Raw genomic sequence first — 25,164 nt, 5'->3', positions numbered from 1 at the left:
GATCCCGAAATTTGTTGGTGCCAAGAGGTCAGCTAGCTGTGATACTGTCCCCAAACTATGCTGAATATGTGGTTGTTGTTCTGCATGCAGCGCTTGGGTAGCAGGGGTTGTGCTGCGCCTCATCATCTCACCAGTCACTCCCCGTGTCATCTCTCGTCTTTTCATCTAACCGGACCTCTCATCATCAAAGAACTTTTGTCTGCTCAAGTTCACAAGGAATGCTGAGAAAAATCACGGTCTGTCACTGTACGGAGTATTAGTTGATGGCAGCCAACATCTATTTCTCATTTGGCGCTCGGCCGGGGAGTTATGTCCTCGACACGCCGAACAAGCTGAAGTTGTACGTTTGATCGCCGCCTTCACATGGCACACGGCGCGATGGACAGTCAGTGTGGTTGATTTTCACAACCTAACATTTTTCAAGCTCCGGGGTACCGTCTTATATACGGGATGCCCTCAAGACCAGCAAGAAGCTCCGCTGGGCCGTGTTCGGCGACGACGACCGCGCCGCTCTTTTGTACGAAGATGGAGGACCAGATCCACAGCTCTGTCTTGGTAAACTCACATTTGAGATTGCCTGTCATCCATTTGGCTCACCAAACTCTGAATAGGATTCACGGAAGAGTTCAAATCCAGCTTCCCATCCGCCTACCGCTTCATCACCAATGAATTCAACGACCAACCTCTCCCTGACTCTGGGCAAGGACACCAGCCTCATCGTCTGCGCCCCAGAAAAGAACAACATTTGCCTCGAGTCCCTCGAGAGTTCTACCACGAAGGGGATCCTTGAACGCGACAAGTTGCGCCACGTTGCCCTCGGCGTCGGGGGAGCGTTTGTGATCTTCAGCGGGGATAGCCCGAAGGAGATCAATTGGAGTTTGCGGGGAAACTACTCGGAGCTGGAGAAGCTGTTGACTTCGCTGGCGGAGTCGGATCCGTCGGGTCTTACGGAAGGGGTAGGTTCTTGTTCCTTGAATGACCGACTTTGCGGGGCTTTGTGAGCTGACGATACATGATAGTTCGTGGCCCTCAACCCCTGGCGAGTTGAGGAGTTCTTCCTCGTCCTGGCCAACGGAACTGTCTACTTCCGTGTTTTAGACGAGAGTTCCAAGAGTGAGATCGTGTCCGTTCTGAGCCAATGTCGAGGTAACTCCAACCCGGCTGATCTTTGACATTCACCCCAGCCTGCAGTTGTCTAACAGAGTTCAGACTCAACCTCCCCTGGCAAAGTTGTTTACTTAGGCCCCGTGGTTCGGGTCGAAACTGGGGCGGCGGCGGCGACGACGGCTGAAGACACGAAAGCCGCTGAAGCACCGAAATTAAGGAAGGTTGAGTTCGTTTTAGCTGGGGCGGCCGAGGCGGCTTCAGCTGCGGCCGAGTGCTGTGGGATACCGGCCAGCAAGTTGCCACCAGGATGTGCGGTTCAGTGAGATGGCCTAGATGGTTTGGGGACGGGGTGAATGGGAGCGCTTGGGGAGACGGTGTTTTGGCGACGAAGTATCAAGATGGACTGTTCGGTGTCAGGGATGAGGGTGAAGATTTGCGTCATGGCCCATGCCATTCTTAATCTTGGTTCAACGCCACAACATAGTATATCTAATTTCCTTCTTGGGATATTGGTGTCCTAGTCCCATCGCATCTGGTCATCCATTGATTCAAGTCTTGGGCGAGCATGTGCGTGATACCCTCATCAAGTGAGTCAGGGTTGTCATGAACAGCCCGGATCAAGGCCGGACCATCGGCGCCGATGGTCCGATGCCAAGCCCCGTGTCAACCCCCACAGTGGCAGAAGCCGGGCCAGGTGGCACCCCAGGAACGCCCAGGGCAGGTCTTGGTTCCCGGGATTCAACCCCAGAGTGGGGGTCCATGGACGACAAGCGACCAATGAATCATCGCGAGTTCGTCAGCTTACACAGACAGAGCTCAACATTCAGGGAACAACCTGTTGAGCAACCTTGGGATTGGAGCTCTAAAAGGACAAAATTACTGTGTCTTGGCTAACAGGTGCTTGTCATTATATTGTGGGAGAAATTTAGACTCGAGGAGAAGCCTCACCATGATTGTTTCCAGGGCAATTGGCCAAAATAATGTCAGTCACAGCATCCATGCCCAGGGTTTTGGTTCTGTTCCCGTCCGTCCCTCCGATCCATCGGAGTCATCAGGGTGTCATGCATCTGTTCCCCAGGATTTTTTTTCACCCAAGAGTTCACCACTATTGACTGACTCACAGCCCCCAGTTCCAACCTCACAACTCAGCTAAAATCCTTGCCCGATAGGTACGGAGAGGTGATTCCGATTTTCTTACTCCGATTCCCTGTGTGGATCAACCCTCAAAACCAAACCTCCGGAATCTTTTAAGCCACCTCCGTCCCACACATCCACACTTGAACCTCACCTCCCACTCCAACCCATCATAGCTATGTCTCCACGCATTGCCGCCTACCGCTCGCTCAAATCTGCCATATCTCACTTCCCAGCAACAATGACGACTACCACAACAGCAATGAGGTCCCTCGCGACCGCTGCGGCGCCAGCCGCTGCCTCCTCCACCACCAAGCCCCGCCATCTTCTCTCTATCAGCGACCTCAGTGCGGCCGAGTTTGCCCGCCTCGTCCGCAACGCCTCGGCGCACAAGACGACCGTGAAGGCCGCCTTCGCCGCCGGCGAGCAGCCTCCCAAACCCCTGCACGGCGCCCTCACCGGCCGCACCGTGGCCATGATGTTCAGCAAGCGCAGCACCCGCACCCGCGTCTCCACCGAGGCCGCGGTTCAGCTCATGGGCGGCCATCCAATGTTCCTGGGCAAGGATGATATCCAGCTGGGTGTACGTCTTTTTTGTTCCCTCTCCCGACTCCCTCCCTACCTACCATGTCCTCTACTTTACTAACTTAGGGGCTGGGATCCAGGTCAACGAATCCCTTTACGACACAGCCGTGGTCGTCTCCTCCATGACATCATGCCTCGTTGCGCGGGTAGGCGCGCACCAAGAAGTCGCCGACCTGGCCGCCTACTCGTCCGTGCCCGTCATCAACGCCCTGTCCAACGACTTCCACCCGCTGCAAACCATCGCCGACTTCCAAACCATCTCGGAAACCTTCGGCACCTCCCCCTCCGGCACGCCGAGCGAATCCAGCCTCGGCCTCGAAGGCCTGAAAGTCGCGTGGGTCGGCGACTCCAACAACGTGCTCTTCGACCTGGCCATCGCGTGCGTCAAGATGGGCGTCGACATCAGCGTCGCCTCGCCCGCGGGGTACGGGATCCCCGAGACGATGCGCAAGATGATCCTCGCCGCGGGCGAAGGGGTGGCGCGCCCGGGCAAGTTGACCGAGACCCAGGTGCCCGAGGAGGCGGTCAAGGACGCGGATATCTTGGTGACAGACACGTGGGTGTCGATGGGCCAGGAGGCCGAGGCGCAGAAGCGGTTGAAGGCATTCGCCGGGTTCCAGGTCACCAACGCGCTTGCCGAGCGCGGCGGGGCCAAGCCGCATTGGAAGTTTATGCACTGCTTGCCCAGGCATCCGGAGGAGGTGGATGACGAGGTCTTTTACGGTCCGAGGTCGTTGGTGTTCCCCGAGGCGGAGAATAGGCTTTGGGCTGCAGTCGGTACGTTTCTTCACCCCCCACCCCTCCCCGCCATGGTCCTGGTTGATCTGGATTGATGTGCTAACAATTGGCAGCTGCTCTTGAGGCGTTTGTGGTGAACAAGGGCAAGATTCTTTAAGCGGGACAGGACAATTCGACAAAACGTCAACTTCTCTGACTTGCTTCAGAACGGGCAGGCGTGCGGGTATGGCTTTGGGTGTTGGGTGAAACAAAAAAGTACCAAGTGGAACGAATACCAATTGGAATGATTTACTTCCTTTTAATGTCACACGAAAAATACAAGGCCAATCTCCGAGAAGTTTGCATATGACCAAGTTCTGTTGTCACACCTACTACTACTACATCTGACAAACTGACAAACATGATCACTTAGCCGGGAGGGAGCTGGCTGGCGTCCACAACCTCGTCGGCCTCCTTCATCGGGTTGTCCTCCTCTGGACCGTACAGCGGAGAGCGCGGCAGGGCCATAAGGCCGGTGCGGGCCGACTCGAGGATGCCGAACGGAGCGACGAGCTTGAGGAACGAGTCTATCCTTGAGGGCTTCGCGGACCTGTGGGGGGCAAGAGTTAGCTATCAGGAAAGTCGATGGGAATACACCAGAAAGACATACACTTCGACAATGCAGCTATTAGTGCTAATATCGAGCACCTTGCCACCGAACTGATGAGTGAAGTAGGTGATATTCCGCAGGTGTTCGTGCTTGTGGCGGAGGGCCTCGCTGGCAACCAGCCGGCTAGGGTGGAAATCCTTGGCGGTCTCAGCCAGAGAGTTGGAGGAGGATGAGGAGGCCGATTCAGCGCCGTTGGACTCGGTGGACTCGGAGGCGTCGGCCGTGATCTCGCGGTGGTGGGCGAGCAGCTCCTCAAAGTACTCCGGGCCGAGGATGTTGATCTTGGCGAGCAGCAGCTCGCGCTGCACCAGGGGCGAGTTGGTGTAGTCGAGCACGGCCCACACGGGGACCAGGTCCTCGAGCTGCCGGCGGGCCTGCTCCACGACTCCGTCCTGGCCCGTGAGCACGATGGTCATGCGCGACAGGTCCTCGACCTCGGTGCTACACACGACGAGCGAGTCGATGTTGAAGCCGCGCGCCGCGAGGATGCCCGACACGCGGGACAGCACGCCGGGCTCGTTCTGGACGAGGCAGTTGAGCACATGCCTCTTGGGCGGGGCGGCCGAGGGCACGGGCGTCTCGTAGAGGATGTTGGACACGGCGGCCTGGGCGGACCAGGCGGGAGGCTGGTCGACAGGGAGGGGAGCCTGGCGACGGCGGATGGCCTTGTAGGCGATGGCCGAGGTCGAGCTGTGCTTGGAGCGGCGGAAGGTCAATGACGCAGTAGAAGGGCCGAGACGGGGGGCGGCATCCCGAGCCTGCGTCGCGACCCGGCGCCAGGTGGCCGGCGCGGCGGCGAAGAGGCTGCGAGATGCCATCTTCGAGAGACGGTCAATTGAGAGGGGCCCGGATGGCCGGGGATTGGTGCGAGGTGTGAGCAGACCCCAGGCGTTGCTATTCCAATTGGGGTGATGTGATGTTGCGGTCCTTGGTGGTTGACTCCAGGTGAGTCACCTGAAGTTGTTGGTGATGGAACTGAGGGAAAACTCCGTCCACATTTAAGGTGTCACACCGTCAGTTCCAGACCGGGCCAGCTGCCAAGTTGTCCGGGGCGGCTCCGACTCCGGGGGATGTGGGTATGGCAGATAAACGATGGACCAATCATGTTGTGGAACTCGGCCGGAAGAAAGAATCTTGGGAGACTGTCGGACCGGGGATGGTGGACCCACACCGACACAGTGTGTACTAAGCACCATCGAAGATCCGACACTGTTCTGTCTCCTTCCGGCAGCTGCGCCAAGGCTTTCAGGTTGCCAAAGCCAATCCTGCGCATGTGCATTTCGACGACTTTTCCAAAGCAGCTGTGATGAGCTTGGTCGAGTTTCTGACAGCTCGACCCATTGTCTTTTTTCCTTCTCTATCCTCACCCTATCTACACATCCTGCGTTAGGCACCACTGCCCAACTCCGCGAAATCCTAACAATAACAAAAGTGTTGTCGCGGAGAAAGTCCTTTTCGTTTCCGCACGTCTTCCGCACATCCACCGACTCTCTTTCGCGCCATTCGCCGACATCAAACCAACTTGTCAATGCCGAGCAGCGCAATGGACGACGCCGAGAAACATACCGCGAAGCGCTCGAGGTTCGACAAGACCGAACCGGAGCCTCGTCGCTCGCGTTTCGATCGTCGGTCCCGCTCTCCCCCGGCTCGCCGACCCGATGACCGCGAACGCAGCCCTCTCTCGCGATCCCGCGACACGCCCGCCGACTCCAAGTCTCCTCCGGTTGATCCTGCCGCCGCGGCCGGTTAGTGTTGGACGCGCTATCCATTTGTAGCGATTCAGACGCGTTCGCTGACATGCCAATTCCAGCTGCCGCTGCTGCCCGCATCAATGCGCAGATCCAAGCTCGCAAGGGAATCCAGCATGTCGACGTTCCCCCGATCCGTTCCAACTCCGTCACGAGCGGTGGCTCGACGCCACGTCCCAACCCTGCCAGCACCATCAACGGCGAGATGTATACCCAAGACGGCGACTTCATCAAGGACATCGAAGTCAATGACCTGCGCAACCGATACCTGTTGACCAAGGGCGCGACTCAGAAGATGGTAAATACTCCTTTTGGCTGCTACACTGATCTGTCACCAGCTCCCTTTTTGCGTGCTGCTGCGCGCTCGTGTGCGGGACAGTCTTGCTTACCAGAAGCATGATAGCTCGCACCGACCACCCCTCGTTTGCATCTGCTGACCTCGGCTGCTTGATTTAGATTAAAGAACAAACTGGTGCCGGTACGCCCGCCCTTGAACCCTCAGCCAGATATCTGTTGGAGGACGTCCGATTGACTAGTTGATTCTACAAAGATGTCACCACTCGTGGAAGCTACTATCCCGACAAGAGCCTTGCGACTCCCTCGGTATGAGCGCCCGGTTGATCGATTGCGCCCATATGGAACTTCGCGCTAACCGCCTCTAGAATCCTCCGCTGTATCTCCACGTTACCAGCACGACGAAAGAAGGCCTCGAGAAGGCTGTCGCCATGATTGAGGAGCTGATGAAGCAGGAATTGCCCCAGCTGGTTGACGAACGCCGCTTCCGCCGCCGTGAACAGCAGGAACACGTTGAGCGCGACGAGTTTGGCCGGGTATGTTGTGGCATCTCCTGTCGTGATTCTCCAAGTCTTGCTGACCCAGAATAGCGCAAATGGCCCGAGGAGAAAATTCCCATTGGCTTGGATCCCCTGCCAGGCTTCAATCTGCGCGCTCAGGTGGTCGGGCATGGTGGTGCCTACGTCAAGCACATCCAGCAGGAGACGGGCTGTCGCGTCCAGATCAAGGGCCGTGGGTCTGGTTACATGGAGGTTGCTACCGGCCGCGAGAGCGATGAGCCCATGTTCTTGCATGTTGCGTATGTCGAATGCTGAATGTCACTTTCCGTCTTTGCCGTGCTGACATAGCCACAGCGGTCCGGACCCCAACATGGTCGCCAAGGCCAAAGAGCTCTGCGAGGACCTTCTAGCCAACGTTAGGGAGCAGTATGAGGAGTTCAAGAACCGCCCTCCTCGTGGTTATGGTGGCGGCGGCTACGGAGGCCGCGGTGGCGGCGACTCATACCACCCTCACAACCGCGACAACCACCAGTACCAGGGCGGCAATAACTCCCACAGCAGCTACAATTCCCCCGCTCCCGGGGCCGCCGCCTCTTCGGTATCGCCGCCGCCTACATCCTCTACCGCAACTCCCACATCCGCTGCCGACTATGCCGCCCAATACGCCCAGTACTATGGCACCGATATTTATGCCGCGTACGGCGGTTACCAGGCCTACGTCCAGATGTACCAGCAGTGGGTCGCGGCCCAGCAGGCTCAAGGCGGACAACAGGCGGGCGCTGCCGCGGGAGCTCCGGGCGCGGCCCCTGGCGCTCCTGGTGCCTCGGGCGCTCCGGGTGCTCCGGGTGCTCCCGGGGCGTCGACTGCGGCTCCTCCGCCCCCTCCACCGAGCGAGGCCGCGCCGCCCCCTCCTCCCCCGCCTTCTGCAGCGCCCCCACCGCCGCCTCCGTCGGGTCCTCCCGGCGCTGGGAGCTACAGTTCGGTAGGTTGGCATTAAGAATGAGGCTAGGGAGGTGTGCTGTCAACTGACTAGGGAACGAGCAGGTGCCTCCGCCACCCGGGCTCTAGGTAGGAGCTTATAAGGCTGGTCTTGAATGTTGTTTGTTTGGCATGGTATGACGCTGGTGTGCCCTTTGGACAGATGCAGTGTCTGCCTTTTTAAATGCATTTTGCACTTTGTGTTGAGTATGGGAAGGGGGCAATCCTCTTTGTTTTGATTGACTGACGTTGTTTGGCTTGGAGCTCATGGAGCCGGTGCTTGTGTAAAAGGGGAGATTTCAGGTCGCGGAGATGCAGAGATTCTAGGTCGAGGAATGATCGTCCTGGGTGCGTTAGGGATGAGTGATGTAGAGTGTGTGTTACTTGTGATGCTTGGGATTTCTCACAAGAATTCTGTCTGGAGGGTAGTGTAGACGAGGGACTGCACCCGATAGGTGCTCTCATAAATCATGTGGATGTTGTGTAAGTCCAGTTCATTATGACAGTGGTGAACCTCCATATTGTGATGTCAGTTCTTCGCAACACCCTTGAGCCAGCAACGGACGCTTGGAGCAGGCTGGAACGATCCCACTTCGGCAGTGTGTCCCCCGGCTGGGCCCCAAAATGGATCCGGCGGGGCGCCACATCTGCTCCGCCAGGAACCTCCAACTTCAATCCATCCATCTCAATCTGTCAACCAACCACTTACACCGGACTTCCATATGGCATTGATCCTCCACCATGAGCCACCAGCGCTACCCTTCGGGTCATGATGCCTCTAAAGAGCCTCATCCAGTCACCTTAAAAGTTCTCCGGTACGCTTCCACACTTTGTGTCCCTCCTCCGTCTCTGAATCCGAGTGACGTCAGCTAAATACCAAGCACCTACCTGACTTACCTCGTCCCAGCCTCTCCCGCCCCTCTCTCGTCGCGCAATACCCTCTACAACTTCCCCTCTCCGCCGATGACCCGATCTCCCACCCGCCGCCCAACCCGGCCTCTCTAGCCTATCAAACAAATCATCCTTCCTCGGCCGACGACAATGCCTCGACATCAACAAACCCGTCCCCCTTCCTCCTAACCCCAATCCTTAACCTCCCGCCCTCCTTCGGCTCCGCATACGTAGGCGAGACCTTTAGTTGCACGCTTTGCGCAAGCCATGACGTCACAGATCTACCGGCAGCCTCAATAGGGGGAGGAGGAGGAGGGACAAAAACGATACGGGATGTACGCATCGAAGCGGAGATGAAGACGCCCAGCACGGGGACCGGTCCGCCGATCAAGCTTACCCTTATCCCTTTATCCTCAACACCGTCGCAGCCACAATCACAGCAGGAGCAGGAACACACAGGCGATGCGTCATCCTCCACACCACCAGTACCAGCACCAGCAGGAGAAGAAGAAAAAGCAGAAACCGGCGTCGACCTCCCCCCGTCCTCCACCCTCCAAAAGATCCTCGCCTTCGACCTCAAAGAATCCGGCCCGCACGTCCTCATCGTCACCGTCTCGTACTACGAAGCCACCGCGCTGGCGGGGCGGACGAGGCAGTTCCGCAAGCTGTACCAGTTCGTCGCGAAGCCGTCGCTGATTGTGCGGACCAAGCCGGGGGTGCTGGCGCCGAGGAAGGTGGCTGGCAGCGGTGAGGACGGAAAGCAAACGAGGAGGCGGAGGTGGGTGTTGGAAGCCCAGCTGGAAAACTGCGGCGAAGACGCCCTGCTGCTGGAGCGCGTCGAGATGGTGCCCGAGGAGGGGTTGCGGTGGGAAGGGTGGAATTGGGAGGGGGATTTGCCGCCGCCGCTGGGGTTTGGGGATGGGAAGCTGGGGGTCGGGCTGAGGAGGCGGCCGGTGCTGCAGCCGGGAGAGACGGAACAGGTGTGTTTTGTGCTGGAGGAGGCCGGGGAGGGGGCGGTTAAGGAGACGGAGGAAGGGAGGGTGGTGTTTGGCCCGATGAAGATCGCGTGGAGGAGCGAGATGGGGAATAAGGGGGTGTTGACGACGGGGGCGTTGGGGACGAGGGTGGCAGTGAGGTAGTTAGGGGGAGTTGATGGAGGGTTGGTGTTGGTGTTTGTGGAAGTGGGGAGGTGTGTGCCGACTCGGGGATCCGATCCATGTTGCCTCAAGACCACCACTTGGTCTGGAATTACCTCCCTATACAGTGATGTTTGGCGCTGGCTGACACACCGTGATGCTACCACGGCCATTGTAGGATCTCGTTGGGATATCAAAACAGAAAATACCCGTGTCTCCAACCGTATAATGATCGCGTGACGGGAGTGATGTTGGGACATTGCCTGGTAGCGAGTATTACAGGAGTTGGAGTATACAGGACGGCTGGAGCGACATCTCGTCCCGTCCCGCTTCGCATACTTTCCCGAGTATGTTGGAGAGGGTTGTTGGGAGAGCTTTTTGACATCAGGATTCTCCCCCGTCCCAACAGTCTGGTGACGAACTTAGCCGGCGGGATCGGTGTTTGAGGTTAATGGACATGAGTCTGGATACGAGATTTCGTGGGATCTACCCAGGAATATGTCTGTTTAGTTTTTGTCGATCCCGGTTGCTTAGGTACTATGATGAATACTGTGTCCTCTTCCGTCTTCTGCAGATGTCAAAACTTGCGAGGCTATTATTGTCTGGGCCTACAGATACCTTGCTGTCGACTGCTTCCGCAGAGTGATCACTATGAAGGATACTTGGCATCTGCTATAGTTGATGTCCTAGGTTCCTGCGCCTGAATCCATCCCGTCTGTGTAACTAGCCCTGGCACCTGGCATTACACACAAAATTGGGCCCATCCAAAACATCACTTGATATTCTTGTACCTATGCCGTTCCCTGATGCAGAATATGTCTATAATAATAAGGTGCTTACCTAACTACCTTGCCTTCTCCATTACCTAGCCCCCATCGCGACCCGCCATCCCTATAAAACATTTGCTAAGACGCGGCCCAAGATCAGCCGGCCAGCCGGTCGGCGGGCTGGTCGTGTGAGCGGCTGAACCAGATTCCTGGAAGCTCTCCTCGTCCCGGTCATGTCGTGCTGCTGCGCGCTGCGCCTCATGTACTATGTATGTAAGGTACCCGATGCTCTTGCATAGATGCGTGGATGGATGGATGGATCATATGGAGGTGTGCCACTGGCGGGACGTCCGCTCGCGTCAGTTGCCGTCCTTGGTTCACAGATCACGGGGCCGTGGGTTTCTGCGGAAAAGAAATTTACATACGCACTACGAGTAATAAGTGCTGAGAAAGTTTCGGATTCTTGGTGAAGAGCTGAGCGCAAAATTATCGGATGGAGTCATCCTGAAACATGGGCGATGTGATGGTGTTTTTTCTGGGAGTTAGGATGTGAAGTTCGGGCGACGTAGTCTATCTTATTGGTCGAGAATTGGTCGCTACAACCTGGAACGTGGGAGATGGTGCCCGGCAAGTGTGGAGAGCTTCGGATTTAGGTGTCCATCCTTGCTAGATATACTCCGTAGTAATCATGTCTAGGGAAGATGGACCTGAGATGTCGAGCTGTTTTGGCCGCATCGTGAGTTGTTCAGTAGTAGGTAGTGTTGTAAGAGAAGGACGGAGATTTGCCTCTTCGGGGGTTTCCGCCCGCAACATTCTCCCCAGCATGTCCGATCCACATCAGATGAGGCGCCGCTGGTGCATGTAGATGATGTTTGAGATTTGTGATGTGTATGCCGTGGCCCGTTGCCTAACATCGCAGATCCGGACTTTTTTCTCCTCTCTTCTTTTTGTCAACTTTGCGGATCATCGACCACCACGACGGGTGTCTCCGTGGAAGCATGCTACCAGCTGCCCAAAGTGTACCCTTACTTGTACAGTAGGTCCTGGAACTTTACCTCTGTATTTTGCCGACGGCCCGCGGCACGTCATCCATGAGTTCCTGGATCGACGCTGATCACCGGCCAGGGCACGCCGCGATGTGACGACAAGCGATGCCACTATATCCTGCCCGGTATTTACAGACAGTACATACATACCACATGCTGTACAACAAACCGGCTGGTTCTATAAGTGAGGCTGCATCGTTACCTCGACAACTCGGATATGTATAGTTGTCGGCTCATACTGCGAGTTGAGTCGAACCCGTGGTGGTCCTGCAAATAGCAACAAAACAGGTCAATCTTGCCGCTGTCGACTCGAGAATGAGTCAACCTGGAACTCGAAGATGGGCAGGAAGGGGCCAAACAACGACCCGCACACCGCGGGGGATTTGCAGCCGCCCGGTTTCCGAAGAATCCTAAGCCAGTTGAAGATCGGCATTGCTGCAAGTTTCCTCGCAAGCTGCAGCTGGTTGCTGCTGTCCACCCACAACAGTTGATGAGCCAATGGGAATTTTGGCCTGCCAGGTAGCTTTCCTGCGTGAAACTTCAACCTAGGTTTCAGCTGGCACGATAAAATTAAGACGAGCTTGTTGATAATGAGATTGTCAAGGCTATGAGGAGATATGATGAGGGGATGGTCTGATCAACTCAGCGGCGGCCGCGCTAACGAATATGGTGGGAGGGCCTTCGTAAGGGGTGTTTTGAAAGGGCTAAGAGACTACATACATCAGCAGCTTCTGCGAGTAGCTGTAGACAGACAGTACGCTAGTAGAGAAGGAAAACGTGACATGTCGCAACTTTGGGATGGCCATGCGTTTGAGATGCCTAAACCACGGCCGTCTTTCCAGCGCCTCGCCCAGCAGCAATCCATATTGATGCCAAGTGGCTTTCAAGCAGGCGATCACGACACAAGGCCGGCCATAACAGCCAAACTTGAGCACTGGGCTAACATGGTGGCCGAGATTAGGAGCGAGCACGTGCCGGTCCTGAGGAAAGGTGCCACGTTGGATGTCGAGACAACGATTCAGCGCGTCCCGAGGAACAACTTCAGAGGCAACGGGAGCGGCTGCAGGACCGAAAGAGGAATCTTATTGACGGTCTCACGACTCAGGTGGCCTTTCTTCTCGAGCAAGAAAAGCCTTTCGTGGATATGAAGGAAAAGTCAGAGGCTCTCACCAACATAGCTGTCAGCGGCGCCAACCGCCAGCTTTTTGATGCCGCCAAGAAGAGTTTCATACGCGGATGCATCGACTCAACTCAGGAAACTGATCAAGAAGAGGAAGGTGGTTAATAATGGTGTTGGTGCTGACGGTCTGAGAAGCCGTCGCGTCGTGGTCTCGTTCAAGGACGCGGAGGTTGACTACCTTAGTGACGCAGAGTTGTTGTTTTTCAGAATAGACTTGGCATGGTAGTGAGTTTTGGCCAAAGGTATGTACATATCACAGCTTCACAGTCGATCTGTCGACAGGTAGTTCCGAAACGTAGTTCGGAGTCTACGAAGAATTCTCCATGAAAAGGCAGTGAGACGGAAGGAGAACGACCGCGTAGGAATACGAAATTGATTGAGGGTTGAGCCTCCCGTGCCGGAGGAAGTCCTATCGGGACTACATTCGCCGTTAGTTCTTTTTTCCCTTTCAACGGCTCGGAAGCTGCAGGAAATCGAGAAACAAGGCAACCGCCCAAGAAAAAACGGCTGTCCACTCAGGACGGAGGGTGCATGAGGTGCCAGTTGGAGGTTGCAGCGGCGCCAACGCCATGTGGTGCATGTGGTGGGGGTGGGCTCTGCTCAAGATGCCGTGTGTTTGTTTTGGGCGTGGATTCAGTCGGGATTCGGGAACTGGCCAGCTTGGGAACTTCTCTCCTCAGGTTGCTGTTTATCAGTATCAGCATCAACATAAACATCAACCACTCAAACTTCTTCCAGTATTACTGTAACTCGGATGAGAGAGCCAAGCTGTCTGAGGCAGTTCACTTATCAGTGGCCTGCCCAAGCTGTCGGCAGACGTGTGTTGACCAAGAAGACGACAGCAGCGTCTGGGAGGGTTGGACTCGGCCAAGCGGGCTGGGCATTTTGCCGCATTTGTGTGCCTGCAGAAAACCCACCCACCTGGGCAGCGGACCAGCTGCGACTGTGTGGCCCGGCTCAGGGACCGCCAGGGGCAATGGGAAGCACGAGGTGGAATTGTGCAGCATCTCTTGCAGGCCGACGACAGGGGTAGAGGACCACACATGTCGGGCCTAAATGCAGCGGCTGCAGGAGTCTGGTCATGCTGTGAAAAACAGAGAATACAACAAAAGAAGCTGATTGATAATCCTGGATGGGACACTTGAACAGGACATTCCCCCATTTTTCATCCATCAATCCATTCTTTTGTTGTTCGCCCGTCGCTCGTTCAACCCCTGAAATGCGTTGCGGCTCTCGGCCAGGCCGTGGTTGAGGTAGGTGAACTTTCGCGTTGTGAGGTTTCAATTCACTGTCCACCCCAGACACAAAGTCCCAAGGTCCAGTGCGAAGAGGAAAATACAGATCCAAATGCAGATCCAGGCCAGATCGATTCGAGCTTCCGTTTTGTCGGGCCTTTTTGGGACTCGAGGTTGCCTGGCAAGGCAGGCGCAGTTTTGTTTTGTTTCCTCCTTTCACTTTGTTCCTTCCCTTCTGTCTCCAGGCGCGATCGACTCAAGCCCAGCTTCAGGGCGTCGAGTTCGATCTTCACGGCTTCCGTCGACTGGATTGGTGCAGCACATCTCCATCCCCGTCCCTGTCCCCATCCTCCCCATTCGCGTCCCTGCCTTAACCCGTTCCTAAAACTTTCCCCCCTAACCCAATTCACCCAAAAGTGGCCCGTTCCAGATCTGACCTTCTCCCCAGAAAAAAAGCAAAAAGCGAATCTCTCGACCTGGAGCAACCGTCATCTCTGCCTCGTGTCGAAACACGACACAACCTGAGCCGGACGACACGGCCACGTCCACGGCCTCGCATTTTTTGGTCCGATACCACCACCTGCCGGCCACAACCGCACCCCCCGAGCAGCTCGGTATTATCCCATCCCATCCCCTATCCCGTGTCCGCATCCACGGGTTCCAGGTTTACTTGACAGCACGCGCAGTGCAACGCTGCATTGTGTGCGCATTGCACGTTGGCGGGGCCCGTTTGATTGTTGACATCGACATCGACAACGGCAACAACGACACCGACAAGACCACAGCCCCGAGGACTCACACCTCCCGAGTACGTACAGTACAGCATCTGGACGGGAGCTGTGTCTTTACACGGTTGCACGAGTCGCGGCTATCAGCTGCTACGGCCGGGGTCCTGGAAATACGAAGTTTCAACCTGCAAGACGCTTGTGCAGATCTTCCACCGACTTTGTTTCCTCTCGGGCACCCTTTGGGCACCTCGATCTCGACTGCCGACCCAATTCAGACGACAACAACGACGACGACACTCCTTGTACCCCAAACAAGATCACGAAAATACGAAGCACCAAAACGGAATACAACATACCATACAAAGCAGCAGCAGCTTCTGAGAACAAAGTAATGTATCATGGACAACACCTCCGCACCGCTCGCCGACTACTTCTGGATCGCCGGCATAGAGCACATTGTCTACGACGATGAGCCCGTCACCGTACAGCAGCCCCAGCAGCTGGACCAGCTGGAAGAGACCATAGCCGAGGATGGAGAGGGTGAGGCTGCCGAGGCCTCGGGCACCACTCCGGGCCGCGCAACAGCTCGCCATTCCCGTCAGAACTCGGCCAACCGTCTCTCCACCATCTCCAAGCTCTCATTGACCCCCTCTCTCTCGGGCAGCGAGGGCCGCGTGCTCGACGACGACGGGAACACCAAGAGCAACCGCAGCAGCGCCACCATCCGCCCGAACCCTTCGCCTAACCTCACCAATGGCACTACAAATGGAAACAACACCTCTCAAGACCTCAATGGCAGCGCCTCCCCGAACGGAGGCGGTGAGGGAATCGGGTTCGACGGTCTCCCCGCCGACTTCGACTTCGATAAGGCGCTGCTCAAGTTTGCTGCAGAGAGGGAGCACTTCCTCGACGACCTCACATTCAGCGCTGGCGCAAAGGTCCAGTCGAGGCCCCCTATGGTCAGCCCGCGAACCGAAAAGCTCAAGGCCGAGGACGCCGAGCTGAGCGGTAGGAAGAGCCCACTTAAGAGTCTTCGGGGCAGCATCCGCCGCAAAATGAGTTTTAGGGATATGAACAGCGTGAGGAAGCAGCCATTGCCTCCCAGAGCATGTATGGACAGCCTCCACCTTGCCCTTCCACCAGCCATGTCTCTCGCTCGTACTGACTGGCCTTCACCCCCAGCTTCGGTCCGGACGGCGCGACGTCTCAGCAACTATAATTCTGTCATCCCCCCGCCCGAACCTCTCAACCTCGACCCGGACATGCATCCGCTCAAGAGGCGGTTTGAGCCTGTCCTGCTCGACAGGTACCCCCAGCGCGACGCGGCCCCCGACGACCTGGCGAGGAGGGGCAGATTCCCGGACTACGTGCCCATGTTCGCCTTCCCCAACGACATCCAAATCGTGTCCTCGGACGACCGGCCCCGCACGACCTGGCACGGTTTCACCATGACGTCCGACGACAACTCCAAGATCTACGGCATCACCATCATTGTGTGGACCGCCTTGAACGCCGAGGTTGCCGAGCAGGTTGAGAAGCGCTGCGAGCGTTGGCGCCAGAGACACATGAGCAACGAGGAAAGGGAACTCGCTGCCAGTCTGGGTGGTCGTCTCGCCGCCGAGCGCGCCCACCTCTCCCAGCTGCTGGCCAAGCTGGGTACTGTGCCCTCGGGCTCGGCCGCCCGCGAGGCGCTGGACGAGCAGATCAGCACCGTCGAGGAGAAGATTGCCCTCATGACCGAGATGCTACGGCCCCTGCGCCACGGAGCCGCCTCCAAGATCGACGGCTTGACCGCCGGCGAGACAGGCTTGTGGATTCCGCGAGCTTACGGCATCCTCGGCCGCGATCCTTCCAAGATGGGCTTCTGGAAGGAATGGTTGCGCGCCGTCGTGGTGCCCATGACAGACGGCGCTATTCTGCGCGTTGCTCCAACCTCACCCAAGGTTGGCCGCTGGCAACCGCTCGAGCGCTACGTCATCAACCTTTGCACCGAGGCATTCAGCCCGCTGAGCTCACTGACCCAGGTGGAGATTGGCGTTCGGGAGCTGCGTCTGTATGCTCGCAAGGAAGCTGCCAATGAACTTCCAGGTTCGCGCACCATCGACATTTACGCCCTCTTCCGCTGTCTCTCACTCGAGAATATCGTGCTCCTTTTCGAATACGCCTTATCCGAGTCCCGCATCATCTTCCTCTCATCTCACACAGGCATGTTGCACCTGGCGTGCCACGCCCTCGTTAATCTCCTCTACCCGCTCAAATGGGCTAGCATTTTCATCCCTGTGCTACCTGCCCGTCTCATCTCAGCCCTTGAGGCACCTTGTCCCTACATCGTTGGTGTCGAGAGACGGTACGATAAGATCGACCTCCCCGAAGATGACTACGTGCTCGTCGACCTCGACAGGGACACCATCGACGCGACAAACTCGCCGCCCAGCCTCCCGCGTCAACACCGCCGCAAGCTCCTCTCGCTTCTCCAAGTTGCCGCCCCGCACCGCCTGCGCTACGGGGTTGCCCCTGGGCCTCCTCCTTATGCCATCGAGGCGTTCCCATACGACGCCTTCTCAGCTGAGAATGAAGCCATCTTCAATCCTGTTGCTGCCAAGAGCACTCTGGGCAAATGGGTGACTCAGAACTCGTCCACCTTCGCTGAGCCGGACCCACGGAGTTCGATCCGGACCCCTCTGTTCAACGCCTTTGCCAAGGCCAAGGTCGACCACAGCAAGCCAGATCGCCCACCGACAAGCAAGTCTGGCAAGGGCAGTCCCCCGTCGTCTGTTTCGCCCGTGTCCATGCACTTCCCGCCTCTGCCGACCACACCCGTCTCGCGCAGCGACTCTGGCTTTGCACAGACCCTCCGCGAGAAGCGGTCGGGTCATTTTGACGAAAAGTCGCGGCGCAGCTCATCGTTCGGCATGGATAAGCACCATCATCCGCCGATGCACCGGCCCAGCCTCCCGTTCCTGAACGGCCACAACCCGAACCTGTCGATCTCGGCCATTTCGATTGACTCACAGTCCTCGTTTGGCGGCTATGCTCCATCGACTTATGCCCAGTCCACCATTGCCGCCTCCACCATTATGCCCAACATGATGGTTCAGCCCGTTCGCAACACAGAAAACACAATGTGGGTCGAGGGTCACTGCTTTAACTGGGACCCGTCTGAGGAGAACTCGACTTGCACCATCTGTGAGGAGCGGTCTGAGGGCGATGGACTCTACAAGTGCAGCGGCTGCGACTGCCTGTCGCATAGTCGGTGCCTTGGCTTCGTATCGCTTGTGTGCCCCGAGGCGTTCCACCCTGACCGCGTCCGTGCTGCCTTTGTCCGCTGCTTGGCCAGCTTGCTGTACACATACCGCAAGTACCTCGGCCGCCCATCTAAGGAGCAAAAGGCGAATGGTCAGTTGTATGCGTTTGACATGGACGGGTTCATCAAGAGTCTTCCCTACGACCAGCAAGAGTATGCCACCATGCTGCGGGAGACCCAAGGTAAGTTCCTTCACCCGTCATTGTTATATCCTGCTTTTCACTAACGACTTACCTAGCTTTCAATGAGTTCATCCATGAGCGCGAACGCACCCCCGCCTCAGACCCCGCCATCCGTCTCTTTGATGAGATCATCCTTGCCAAAAAGGCTCGTGGGCGTCCAGCCTTCTCAGCAGGCTTCTCCCGTCTGTCCACCCTGCGCGGTTCCTATCATCACGGTCTCCACCCCAACTCTTCTTCAGGAGGCAGCGGCTTCACCGCCCCTAGCAGCATGCATTCATCCGGAAGCTCGGGCTTGAAGATTCCCAACTACCTCTCCGACACGTCGGACCACATCTGGCGCACGGCGTCCGTGCCGGTCCCGAACTCGGCCAAGATCCAGGGGGATTATCGCAGCGTGGTGACGCGCATCCCGCTCAGGCTGGACCCGTCGCTCATGCGCGAGCCCAGAGCGATCCAGGGCGTTCCCATCCCGGAACCGGCAAGGCAGAAGAAGCTGGTGCGGAAGCAGGTTGCGAGCATGATTGGGCCGTCGCCCACAACGGTGGGAGGTAACCCGGGAGCGACTGGGGAGAGCGGGGAGGGTTGGCCTTGATTGTCCGATCTTTCTCATTGCTTGATTTTTTTTTCTTTCTCTGTTGCGTACCTTATTTTGTTCCATTCGTGGTTGTGTTTGTGGTCTTCCCCTTCTTGTCTTTGGCTTTTGACCGGATAATTCCCGGTTAGTTGTGTTTTGTCTATGATTGGGATAGATGTTCGATCCCGTTGCGGCGAGAGAGAAAGATACAGGTAATAAAGGTAGCTCTGGAGCCGGAGTTTGCGGGGGTTTGAAGAAGGCTAAGCTAGACAGCCAACCGGCTTGCCAGAGTTTGTTGTGGCTATTGGGCTTTCTTGTGTTCAGTCTGATTTATTGATTGATTGGGGGCTTTGAATTTGGGGGTTTGGGTATTAGGTTTCGAGAAACTGAATGGTGAGAATGCGTTGAATTCTTGGAGGGCTTTGGTCCGTGTCGAAAGGAACAGGGTGAGGAGATGCCCTGTATCTGTATCAAGTTCAGAGGGATTAGAGCAGAATGATGGAGAGAAGAGAGGAGGAAGTGTGTGTATTCGTCGCCTGGATGAGTTGACTGGGAAGACCGGGATGCGGTGGTGGTGTATGCCTTCAGAGATTGTCAGAGCAGGATTGGATTCGGCCTCGTCCCCTTGAGGGACTCTGCGATTCTGCGAGTGTCGTTGTAGGATATGGAAGTGCTTTGGTTTTGGTGCTTTTCTTGAAGCCAGCTTTTGAGATAGATGCATCGCGGCGTTTGGGAGATGGGATCAGACTCGATTGTGTACCTTAGGTAGGGGGAGAAGGAGTGTGCGATGGGGGAAGAGGGAACAAGGGGTTTGTACCTAATCACCGATCAGGATGGTATCATTTATTTGCATGGGAGAGAAGGGGAGGATCAGAGACTAGTCAAATACTGTGATATGGAAATATTAGACCCAGAGTTCAGGTTTAACTTGATGAAGACTTGCTATGTATCTTGTTGAGTCAGCAATGTTGTGACGGGCTTCTTGACAACCAACGTGCCGCTCTTCCATCACCTCTACGAAACAAATATAGGTAAATTCCCCAGAAACACCATGCTCCCATGCGCCCAGAATGCTGACTGACACAACCAAACGCCTATCCTCCCGTACTAAGTGTGAACCCTTCTTCTTAAAACGACCTGACTCTTTTTCCCTTCATATATCCGCATCCCACAACATCCCACACATCATCCCTCACGCCCGCTGCGGTCCGCCATCACCTCCACCACCACCACCATCCCTGTTTTTCTTCTTGTCATATCTCGGCATCTTCTCGTACGCATTCGGGCTCGGATTCCTCTTCGGCTTGGACTTCCTATGCGAGCCACGGCCGCGATGTGAGTGGTTACAATCATGGCCGTCGTGGTCGTGGTTGTGGTTGTGGTTGTGGCCGCGGGGGCGGGGTTTATCCCCGTCTGCGTCGCCGGGGATGTCCGAGTCGGAGTCGGAGGAATCAGAAGAAGAGGAAGAGGAGTCGTCGGAGGAGGAATCGACGGAGTGTGGGCGGCGGTAGATGCAGCAGACTGTGTGGACGGGTTAGTTTTGTTGGTTGGGACGGAAAAGGGGGCTGGAGGGGAGAGGGGGACGTGCCTTTGGATTTCTTCTTGTTCATGCCCTCGTTGTCAACCACGTCTGAGCGCCAGGATACGGAGGGGCGGTTGGGGTTGTAGGCGCCGCGCAGGCGGAGAATGGCTTGCGGTTGGGTTTGGGTTTGGATCGGGGTGGTGACGGTGGTTGTTTGGCTGCCGGCTGGTTGGGGGGCGGTTTGTTGTTGGGTTTGGGAGGAGGACGGCGGTGCTGTTTGTGACGACATTGTGGTTGTTGGTGTTGAGTGGAACGGGCGGCGGTGGTGGTGATGACGATGATGGGATGCGAGCTGGTCGCGAGTCTTTGTATGAGATGTCGCAGGCAGAGACGCTTGACACAGACTGGCGTGGAGATGGTTGAGAGTTGGAGTGTCACCGTCTCGTGCCCGTTGTGTCGGGTTGAGTTTGAGATTAGAAAGTGAAGGTCGCCTTCGTCAGATGTTTGGAGGCTGATGGAACGGCGGGATCTTCAGGTGCCCCACGTGAAGGCCAAGAGGGGCAGGTGATGTGGGGCATCCAACCCCAGAATTTCCAGGGTCTGGGTTTCTGGAAGGCACCTGATGTGCCGGTCTTGGCGCTGGCAGGTGGGGCCAAGGCAGGATGAGGCTCTCCAGGGTTCAGGGTTGAATGACAAAGCATCCAAACGACAGACACATTCATCCCACGGCAACCTGCCGGCGCCACGTCCGAAAGACATGCTGTCGGAGACTACTTCGGAAGTTTATTGCCGGGTAAGGCGGGACGTCCGTTTGGCTGGGTCTGGTCTTTATGTTTTGAACCTTACACCAAGCCTTGTTTCGTGGCCGACACCATGGTGTTGTGCTCCCAGCTGTCAGGTGTTTGCTTGGACAGAATTGAGTGTAGGTCAACGTCGGCACGACCGAAAGTACAAGCTCATCGTTGAGCCACTTAAGAATTTTGATGGCAACTATTCCCTGGGCACAAACTAAAGAGGCCTTATTCTGGCTTCTTGCAGCCATGGCGGTCTATGATCACTTCACCGGGTGCCGGGCGGCTCGGGATGGGCAACATTGTCTTCACTGTCATATCCTCATAGCCATTGAAGCAACAAGAGTTACTTCAATACACTTAGTCTCAGGGCTTGGTAGTTATCCTCGCGGGAGATCGGTCCGGCGAACCTCACGGCGCATGAAGGTTTGCGGACGTGTTCCCTGGTGCCCATTCTTGAACAACATACAGCGGCCGGCTGCTCATGGCCAAACAGATTTTACGTAGCTTTCCGCTGGTACAAAACGCTGAGTTTGTTTGAGAAAATGTCTCCTAAACCTCGCCCATTCTTCACATGACCCCAATTCTGCCATTCTCTCGCTGGGCCGGGACCCAATGAAGCAGGTTTCTGCTTCGGTCGCTCGACGACAGCGCAGAAGGCCAACGACAACTCAGTAACTCGGCAACTTCCGAAGGACGCTGGCCGTGATTGGAGCCCGAGCAGTAAAGTCGATGTCTTTCCCCTTTGCAACTGGAGTTTCGAAGTTTGGATGCTCACCATTTCAAAATCCTCCTTCAATCCTGGCTGGTCCTGGGTTTCTTCCTTCCTTTCTTCACCACAGAAACAAGCTTGTCCGTTTCCTTGTCAATTTCGGACGAATAGCTGCAGTTTGGCTAGGCACCTCAATTCTTTCTGAGGGCCAGTCACGACCTGCGAGCTTTCTTCGTCTTTGGCGCTTTCCTTCCTTAGAGTCTTTCTTCTGGTCGCTCTCCCTGCTGGCCAAAAACCTGCCTTCCCATTTCCTGCGACAACAACCGACCGACCAACCGAACCCCGACGATTGACTCGTCCTTTCCACCCCCATCCTGCCTTCCGCGAATTCCATATTCAACGTCATGCCGCTCTCTAAAGAGACCGAGGCCGAGGCATCCACGCCTCCCTCTCCTCCTTGTGCCAATGGATCCGACTCCGACACCACATTCACAGCCCTTGAGGCGACAACAGAGGCGGCTCCCGGAGACCAAGCTACAGCCGACGACGCCCCCGCCGACGAGATGCCTCCCGGTGGCAGACCGCGCAATGCCCCGCCTCGCCGGGATGCCGATCTCACCTCGCTTCTAGTGCATGCTGACAAGGTCGAGATCACTGCTCTCATCACAACCCTGACCGATTCCATGTTGCAGCGCATTATCCGTCTGTTCGACCCCAGCACCGGCGACTCAAATGCCCCGACTCCCCGCATCGACTTCTGGAGCCAGCTCCCTACCCATCTCAAGGACCTGAGCCTGAACGATCCCGACGCTGCCCGCCTCCAGTCGTCGCGGACCAGCTTGTTGGACAACATGAAGCCCACTCGCTCCAAGAAGGCGGGTCGGGCCCGAGACAAGCGAGGTTCCGTCCACCCCCAGAATGCTGACACGTCGAGCCAGGCGGGTGTTGCTACCACTGCCGCCGCCGCCGGTGCTGCCACAACCGAGCCATCCGCCCCGCGGCTTCAGGAACTCAAGAAGGAGGCCCTGTTGCACTTCAAGAAGTGGCAGGCCTCCGTCCACAGGCGGATCAGCGAGATCATGGTCTGGAGGCCGTTCGACAACTCATTTGCTCCTACTGGCCCCGGCCAGAAGCGTCGCCAATCGGCAAACCGGAGAGGCAGGGGTAGCGGCCGGGCTCAGTACAGCAACTGGGCCACCCCTCCGACTCCCAACCCAGTCCCGGCCCCCTCCTTTCCCATGACGTCGTCCATCACGCTCCCTACCGACCCGTTACTGACGATGCTGTTCCCCCCTGTCCCAACCCCGATCGCCTCGTGGCCCACTGAAAAGAAGTGCCTGCTCTTCCACGCGCTATTTCTGCTGATGCTTTCCATCGAGAATTATAGCCCATACTCGCGGGTGCTGCTCTTGAACGTAGCATCGGCTCTCGGCCTGCCGCTGCATGTTCTGACAGACGACGAAGACCGCGTGGGCAATGCCCTGGCCCAGATCGCCAAGGACATCCCGGCTGAGATCCTCGGACCCAAGAAAACGGAGGACGGAAAATCTGTCCGCAAATGGAAAGGACACAGCGGCACTAGCCCGGCCCTTGTGGCCAAGATGACGGCGATACTCGAAGGGTGCCGCATCGGATCGGTGTTTGGAATCCGCGGAATTCCCCCGAAAGCGGCGATCGGCCTCCTCGGCATCTTTGGTGAGAACAGCTATGCAACTGCGGCCCTCTTCGGCATGTGTGGTGTCAGGAACTCGAACAGGCTCATGGAACACTACCTCAAAGAGGTGAACGACTTGGCGTTTGTGCCGCTTCGTGGAGCCCTCGAGGGCCAGGTCGAAATTGGAAAAATCGACCACGACAGCCGCAAGCTCCGGATTGTCTTGGGTATTGGTGGATGGCTGATGAATAGCGACGACCCGGTCAGCCCCTGGCACTGCCTCGGACCGCAGAATGAGGTGTATGCCGTCCGATGGGAGCTTGACGCCCTGTCCAAGCTTGGCGCGTCCTTCGATACGTTGGTGAGGAGCGCGGCTTGGTCGGCGGCGAAGAAGGAAATAGTGGCTCGGACCAGTAAGCTCTTCCACGGCGGCTCCCCTAGCGGTGCCTCTGCCATGGCGGCTAATCAGTTCTCTCCTCCAGTCTTCACCAACCTCGCTGAACGTCGCTGGCCTGCCGGGCTCACCAAGATCAGCAAGATCGTCGATAACAACTGGAATAACGGCATGGTCCGAGCGGACAAGCTTGGCGCCGTTCTTGCTGACATGCTCATTAGCAAGGCACAGGGAGAGCGCGGCGTATCGCTGGTCGGCTACAGCTTGGGCGCCCGCGCCATTTACACGTGCCTCATGCTCTTGGCCGAGAAGCGCGCCTTTGGGCTTGTGGAGAATGCTGTCTTGATCGGCACCCCCGCGCCTTCGGAGCCCCTCGCCTGGTGCGCCATGAAGAGCGTCGTGGGCGGCCGCCTCGTCAACGTCTACTCGGAGAACGACTACATCCTGGGCTTCCTCTACCGCATGGGCAGCATCGACTTTGGTCTGGCCGGTTTGCAGCGCGTCGTCGGGGTTGCTGGTGTCGAGAACGTGGATGTCACTGCTAAGGTCAGTGTCCACATGCGATACCAATACCTGGTCGGCAGCATCTTGCAGCACATTGGCTGGGAGGACATGGTTCCGGAACAGATTGCCCGTCACGAGGCGGATATGTCGGGCTACGAGGACCGAAACAGGAAGCACGAAGAGCGCCGCAACGCTATCGAGATGGGTTCGTGGGAAGTGGCTAAGAGGGAGAATGAACAGGGCGTGATTCGCACTCGGATGCGCAAGAAGGGTAAGAAATGATTGGTTTTACGGGAACGCGAAGTTTTTTAGGGGTGAGCCTTTGAGGAGTATTGGGTTTCGGAGAGAGACAGTTGTATGGAAGACGTTTGTACTCATTGAGGCAGGGGATAAATGGATGGATGGGAGGGAGGAGAGTCTTTGTTAGGTCCGGTGTTTTCTGTGTGAACTGTTAGCACGGATGGTTAGCCCTAGTGGAACTTATTGTAGGGGACGGACAGGCAGAGAACCAGAGAACAGACACAGACAGGAAATGATGATATGCACAGGAATGCTGTTCTGGTCAGACCGTGATGTGTCGCGATGTCGAATCTGGAGGAGTGAGAGAGACTGGCTCTCAGAGGTCTTGTTCTCAGCCTCATGCTGGTACTCTCCATCTCCCAAGCCATTTTCAGACCCTTGAATTGACAGCGGTTCACTACCCATTCCCATGCCCTCTTGAACCAGTTCATTCCGAAGAGCAGCCTCCTCTTTCCCCACATGTTTAATTCCTTCAGCCCAGTGTCAAATCCACCCAAGTCTCAAGAGCTTC

General features: G+C 56.8%; 10 protein-coding genes across 10 annotated transcripts; 6 read left to right on the top strand and 4 right to left on the bottom strand.

Moving 5' to 3' along the window:
• Positions 1 to 665: 665 nt before the first annotated feature.
• Positions 666 to 1,430, top strand: VTJ04DRAFT_9135 (uncharacterized protein; the record flags this gene model as incomplete). Its single annotated transcript, XM_069367649.1, has 3 exons — positions 666 to 956; positions 1,020 to 1,146; positions 1,210 to 1,430. The coding sequence occupies 3 exons, from the start codon at positions 666 to 668 to the stop codon at positions 1,428 to 1,430; spliced, it is 639 nt and encodes a 212-aa protein (XP_069215956.1).
• Positions 1,431 to 2,482: 1,052 nt separating this feature from the next.
• Positions 2,483 to 3,721, top strand: VTJ04DRAFT_9134 (uncharacterized protein; the record flags this gene model as incomplete). The annotated part of the gene is made up of 3 exons (XM_069367648.1): positions 2,483 to 2,824; positions 2,907 to 3,603; positions 3,678 to 3,721. The coding sequence occupies 3 exons, from the start codon at positions 2,483 to 2,485 to the stop codon at positions 3,719 to 3,721; spliced, it is 1,083 nt and encodes a 360-aa protein (XP_069215955.1).
• A 251-nt stretch (positions 3,722 to 3,972) lies between these two features.
• On the bottom strand, positions 3,973 to 5,031 carry VTJ04DRAFT_9133 (uncharacterized protein; the record flags this gene model as incomplete). The annotated part of the gene is made up of 2 exons (XM_069367647.1): positions 3,973 to 4,153; positions 4,214 to 5,031. 2 exons carry the CDS (start codon positions 5,029 to 5,031, stop codon positions 3,973 to 3,975), a joined length of 999 nt encoding a protein of 332 aa, XP_069215954.1.
• A 725-nt stretch (positions 5,032 to 5,756) lies between these two features.
• VTJ04DRAFT_9132 (uncharacterized protein) lies at positions 5,757 to 7,823 on the top strand (the record flags this gene model as incomplete). Its single annotated transcript, XM_069367646.1, has 8 exons — positions 5,757 to 5,958; positions 6,024 to 6,259; positions 6,418 to 6,439; positions 6,512 to 6,564; positions 6,624 to 6,791; positions 6,846 to 7,054; positions 7,110 to 7,737; positions 7,800 to 7,823. The coding sequence occupies 8 exons, from the start codon at positions 5,757 to 5,759 to the stop codon at positions 7,821 to 7,823; spliced, it is 1,542 nt and encodes a 513-aa protein (XP_069215953.1).
• Positions 7,824 to 8,474: 651 nt separating this feature from the next.
• VTJ04DRAFT_9131 (uncharacterized protein) lies at positions 8,475 to 9,763 on the top strand (the record flags this gene model as incomplete). Its single annotated transcript, XM_069367645.1, has 2 exons — positions 8,475 to 8,548; positions 8,641 to 9,763. The coding sequence occupies 2 exons, from the start codon at positions 8,475 to 8,477 to the stop codon at positions 9,761 to 9,763; spliced, it is 1,197 nt and encodes a 398-aa protein (XP_069215952.1).
• A 5,351-nt stretch (positions 9,764 to 15,114) lies between these two features.
• VTJ04DRAFT_9130 (uncharacterized protein) lies at positions 15,115 to 18,794 on the top strand (the record flags this gene model as incomplete). Its single annotated transcript, XM_069367644.1, has 3 exons — positions 15,115 to 15,826; positions 15,899 to 18,202; positions 18,259 to 18,794. 3 exons carry the CDS (start codon positions 15,115 to 15,117, stop codon positions 18,792 to 18,794), a joined length of 3,552 nt encoding a protein of 1,183 aa, XP_069215951.1.
• Positions 18,795 to 19,077: 283 nt separating this feature from the next.
• On the bottom strand, positions 19,078 to 19,497 carry VTJ04DRAFT_9129 (uncharacterized protein; the record flags this gene model as incomplete). The annotated part of the gene is made up of 1 exon (XM_069367642.1): positions 19,078 to 19,497. One exon carries the CDS (start codon positions 19,495 to 19,497, stop codon positions 19,078 to 19,080), a length of 420 nt encoding a protein of 139 aa, XP_069215950.1.
• Positions 19,498 to 19,968: 471 nt separating this feature from the next.
• On the bottom strand, positions 19,969 to 20,587 carry VTJ04DRAFT_9128 (uncharacterized protein; the record flags this gene model as incomplete). Its single annotated transcript, XM_069367641.1, has 2 exons — positions 19,969 to 20,297; positions 20,365 to 20,587. The coding sequence occupies 2 exons, from the start codon at positions 20,585 to 20,587 to the stop codon at positions 19,969 to 19,971; spliced, it is 552 nt and encodes a 183-aa protein (XP_069215949.1).
• Positions 20,588 to 22,205: 1,618 nt separating this feature from the next.
• Positions 22,206 to 24,635, top strand: VTJ04DRAFT_9127 (uncharacterized protein; the record flags this gene model as incomplete). The annotated part of the gene is made up of 1 exon (XM_069367640.1): positions 22,206 to 24,635. The coding sequence occupies one exon, from the start codon at positions 22,206 to 22,208 to the stop codon at positions 24,633 to 24,635; it is 2,430 nt and encodes an 809-aa protein (XP_069215948.1).
• A 141-nt stretch (positions 24,636 to 24,776) lies between these two features.
• On the bottom strand, positions 24,777 to 25,114 carry VTJ04DRAFT_9126 (uncharacterized protein; the record flags this gene model as incomplete). The annotated part of the gene is made up of 2 exons (XM_069367639.1): positions 24,777 to 24,792; positions 24,852 to 25,114. 2 exons carry the CDS (start codon positions 25,112 to 25,114, stop codon positions 24,777 to 24,779), a joined length of 279 nt encoding a protein of 92 aa, XP_069215947.1.
• Positions 25,115 to 25,164: the final 50 nt, after the last annotated feature.

Source organism: Mycothermus thermophilus (genome assembly GCF_041956435.1).
Source record: "Mycothermus thermophilus strain CBS 625.91 unplaced genomic scaffold VTJ04scaffold_6, whole genome shotgun sequence".
Classification (NCBI taxonomy): Eukaryota; Fungi; Ascomycota; class Sordariomycetes; order Sordariales; family Chaetomiaceae; genus Mycothermus; species Mycothermus thermophilus.
The sequence above is the reverse complement of the archived record's forward strand: the minus strand, read 5'-3'. Positions and strand labels throughout refer to the sequence as shown.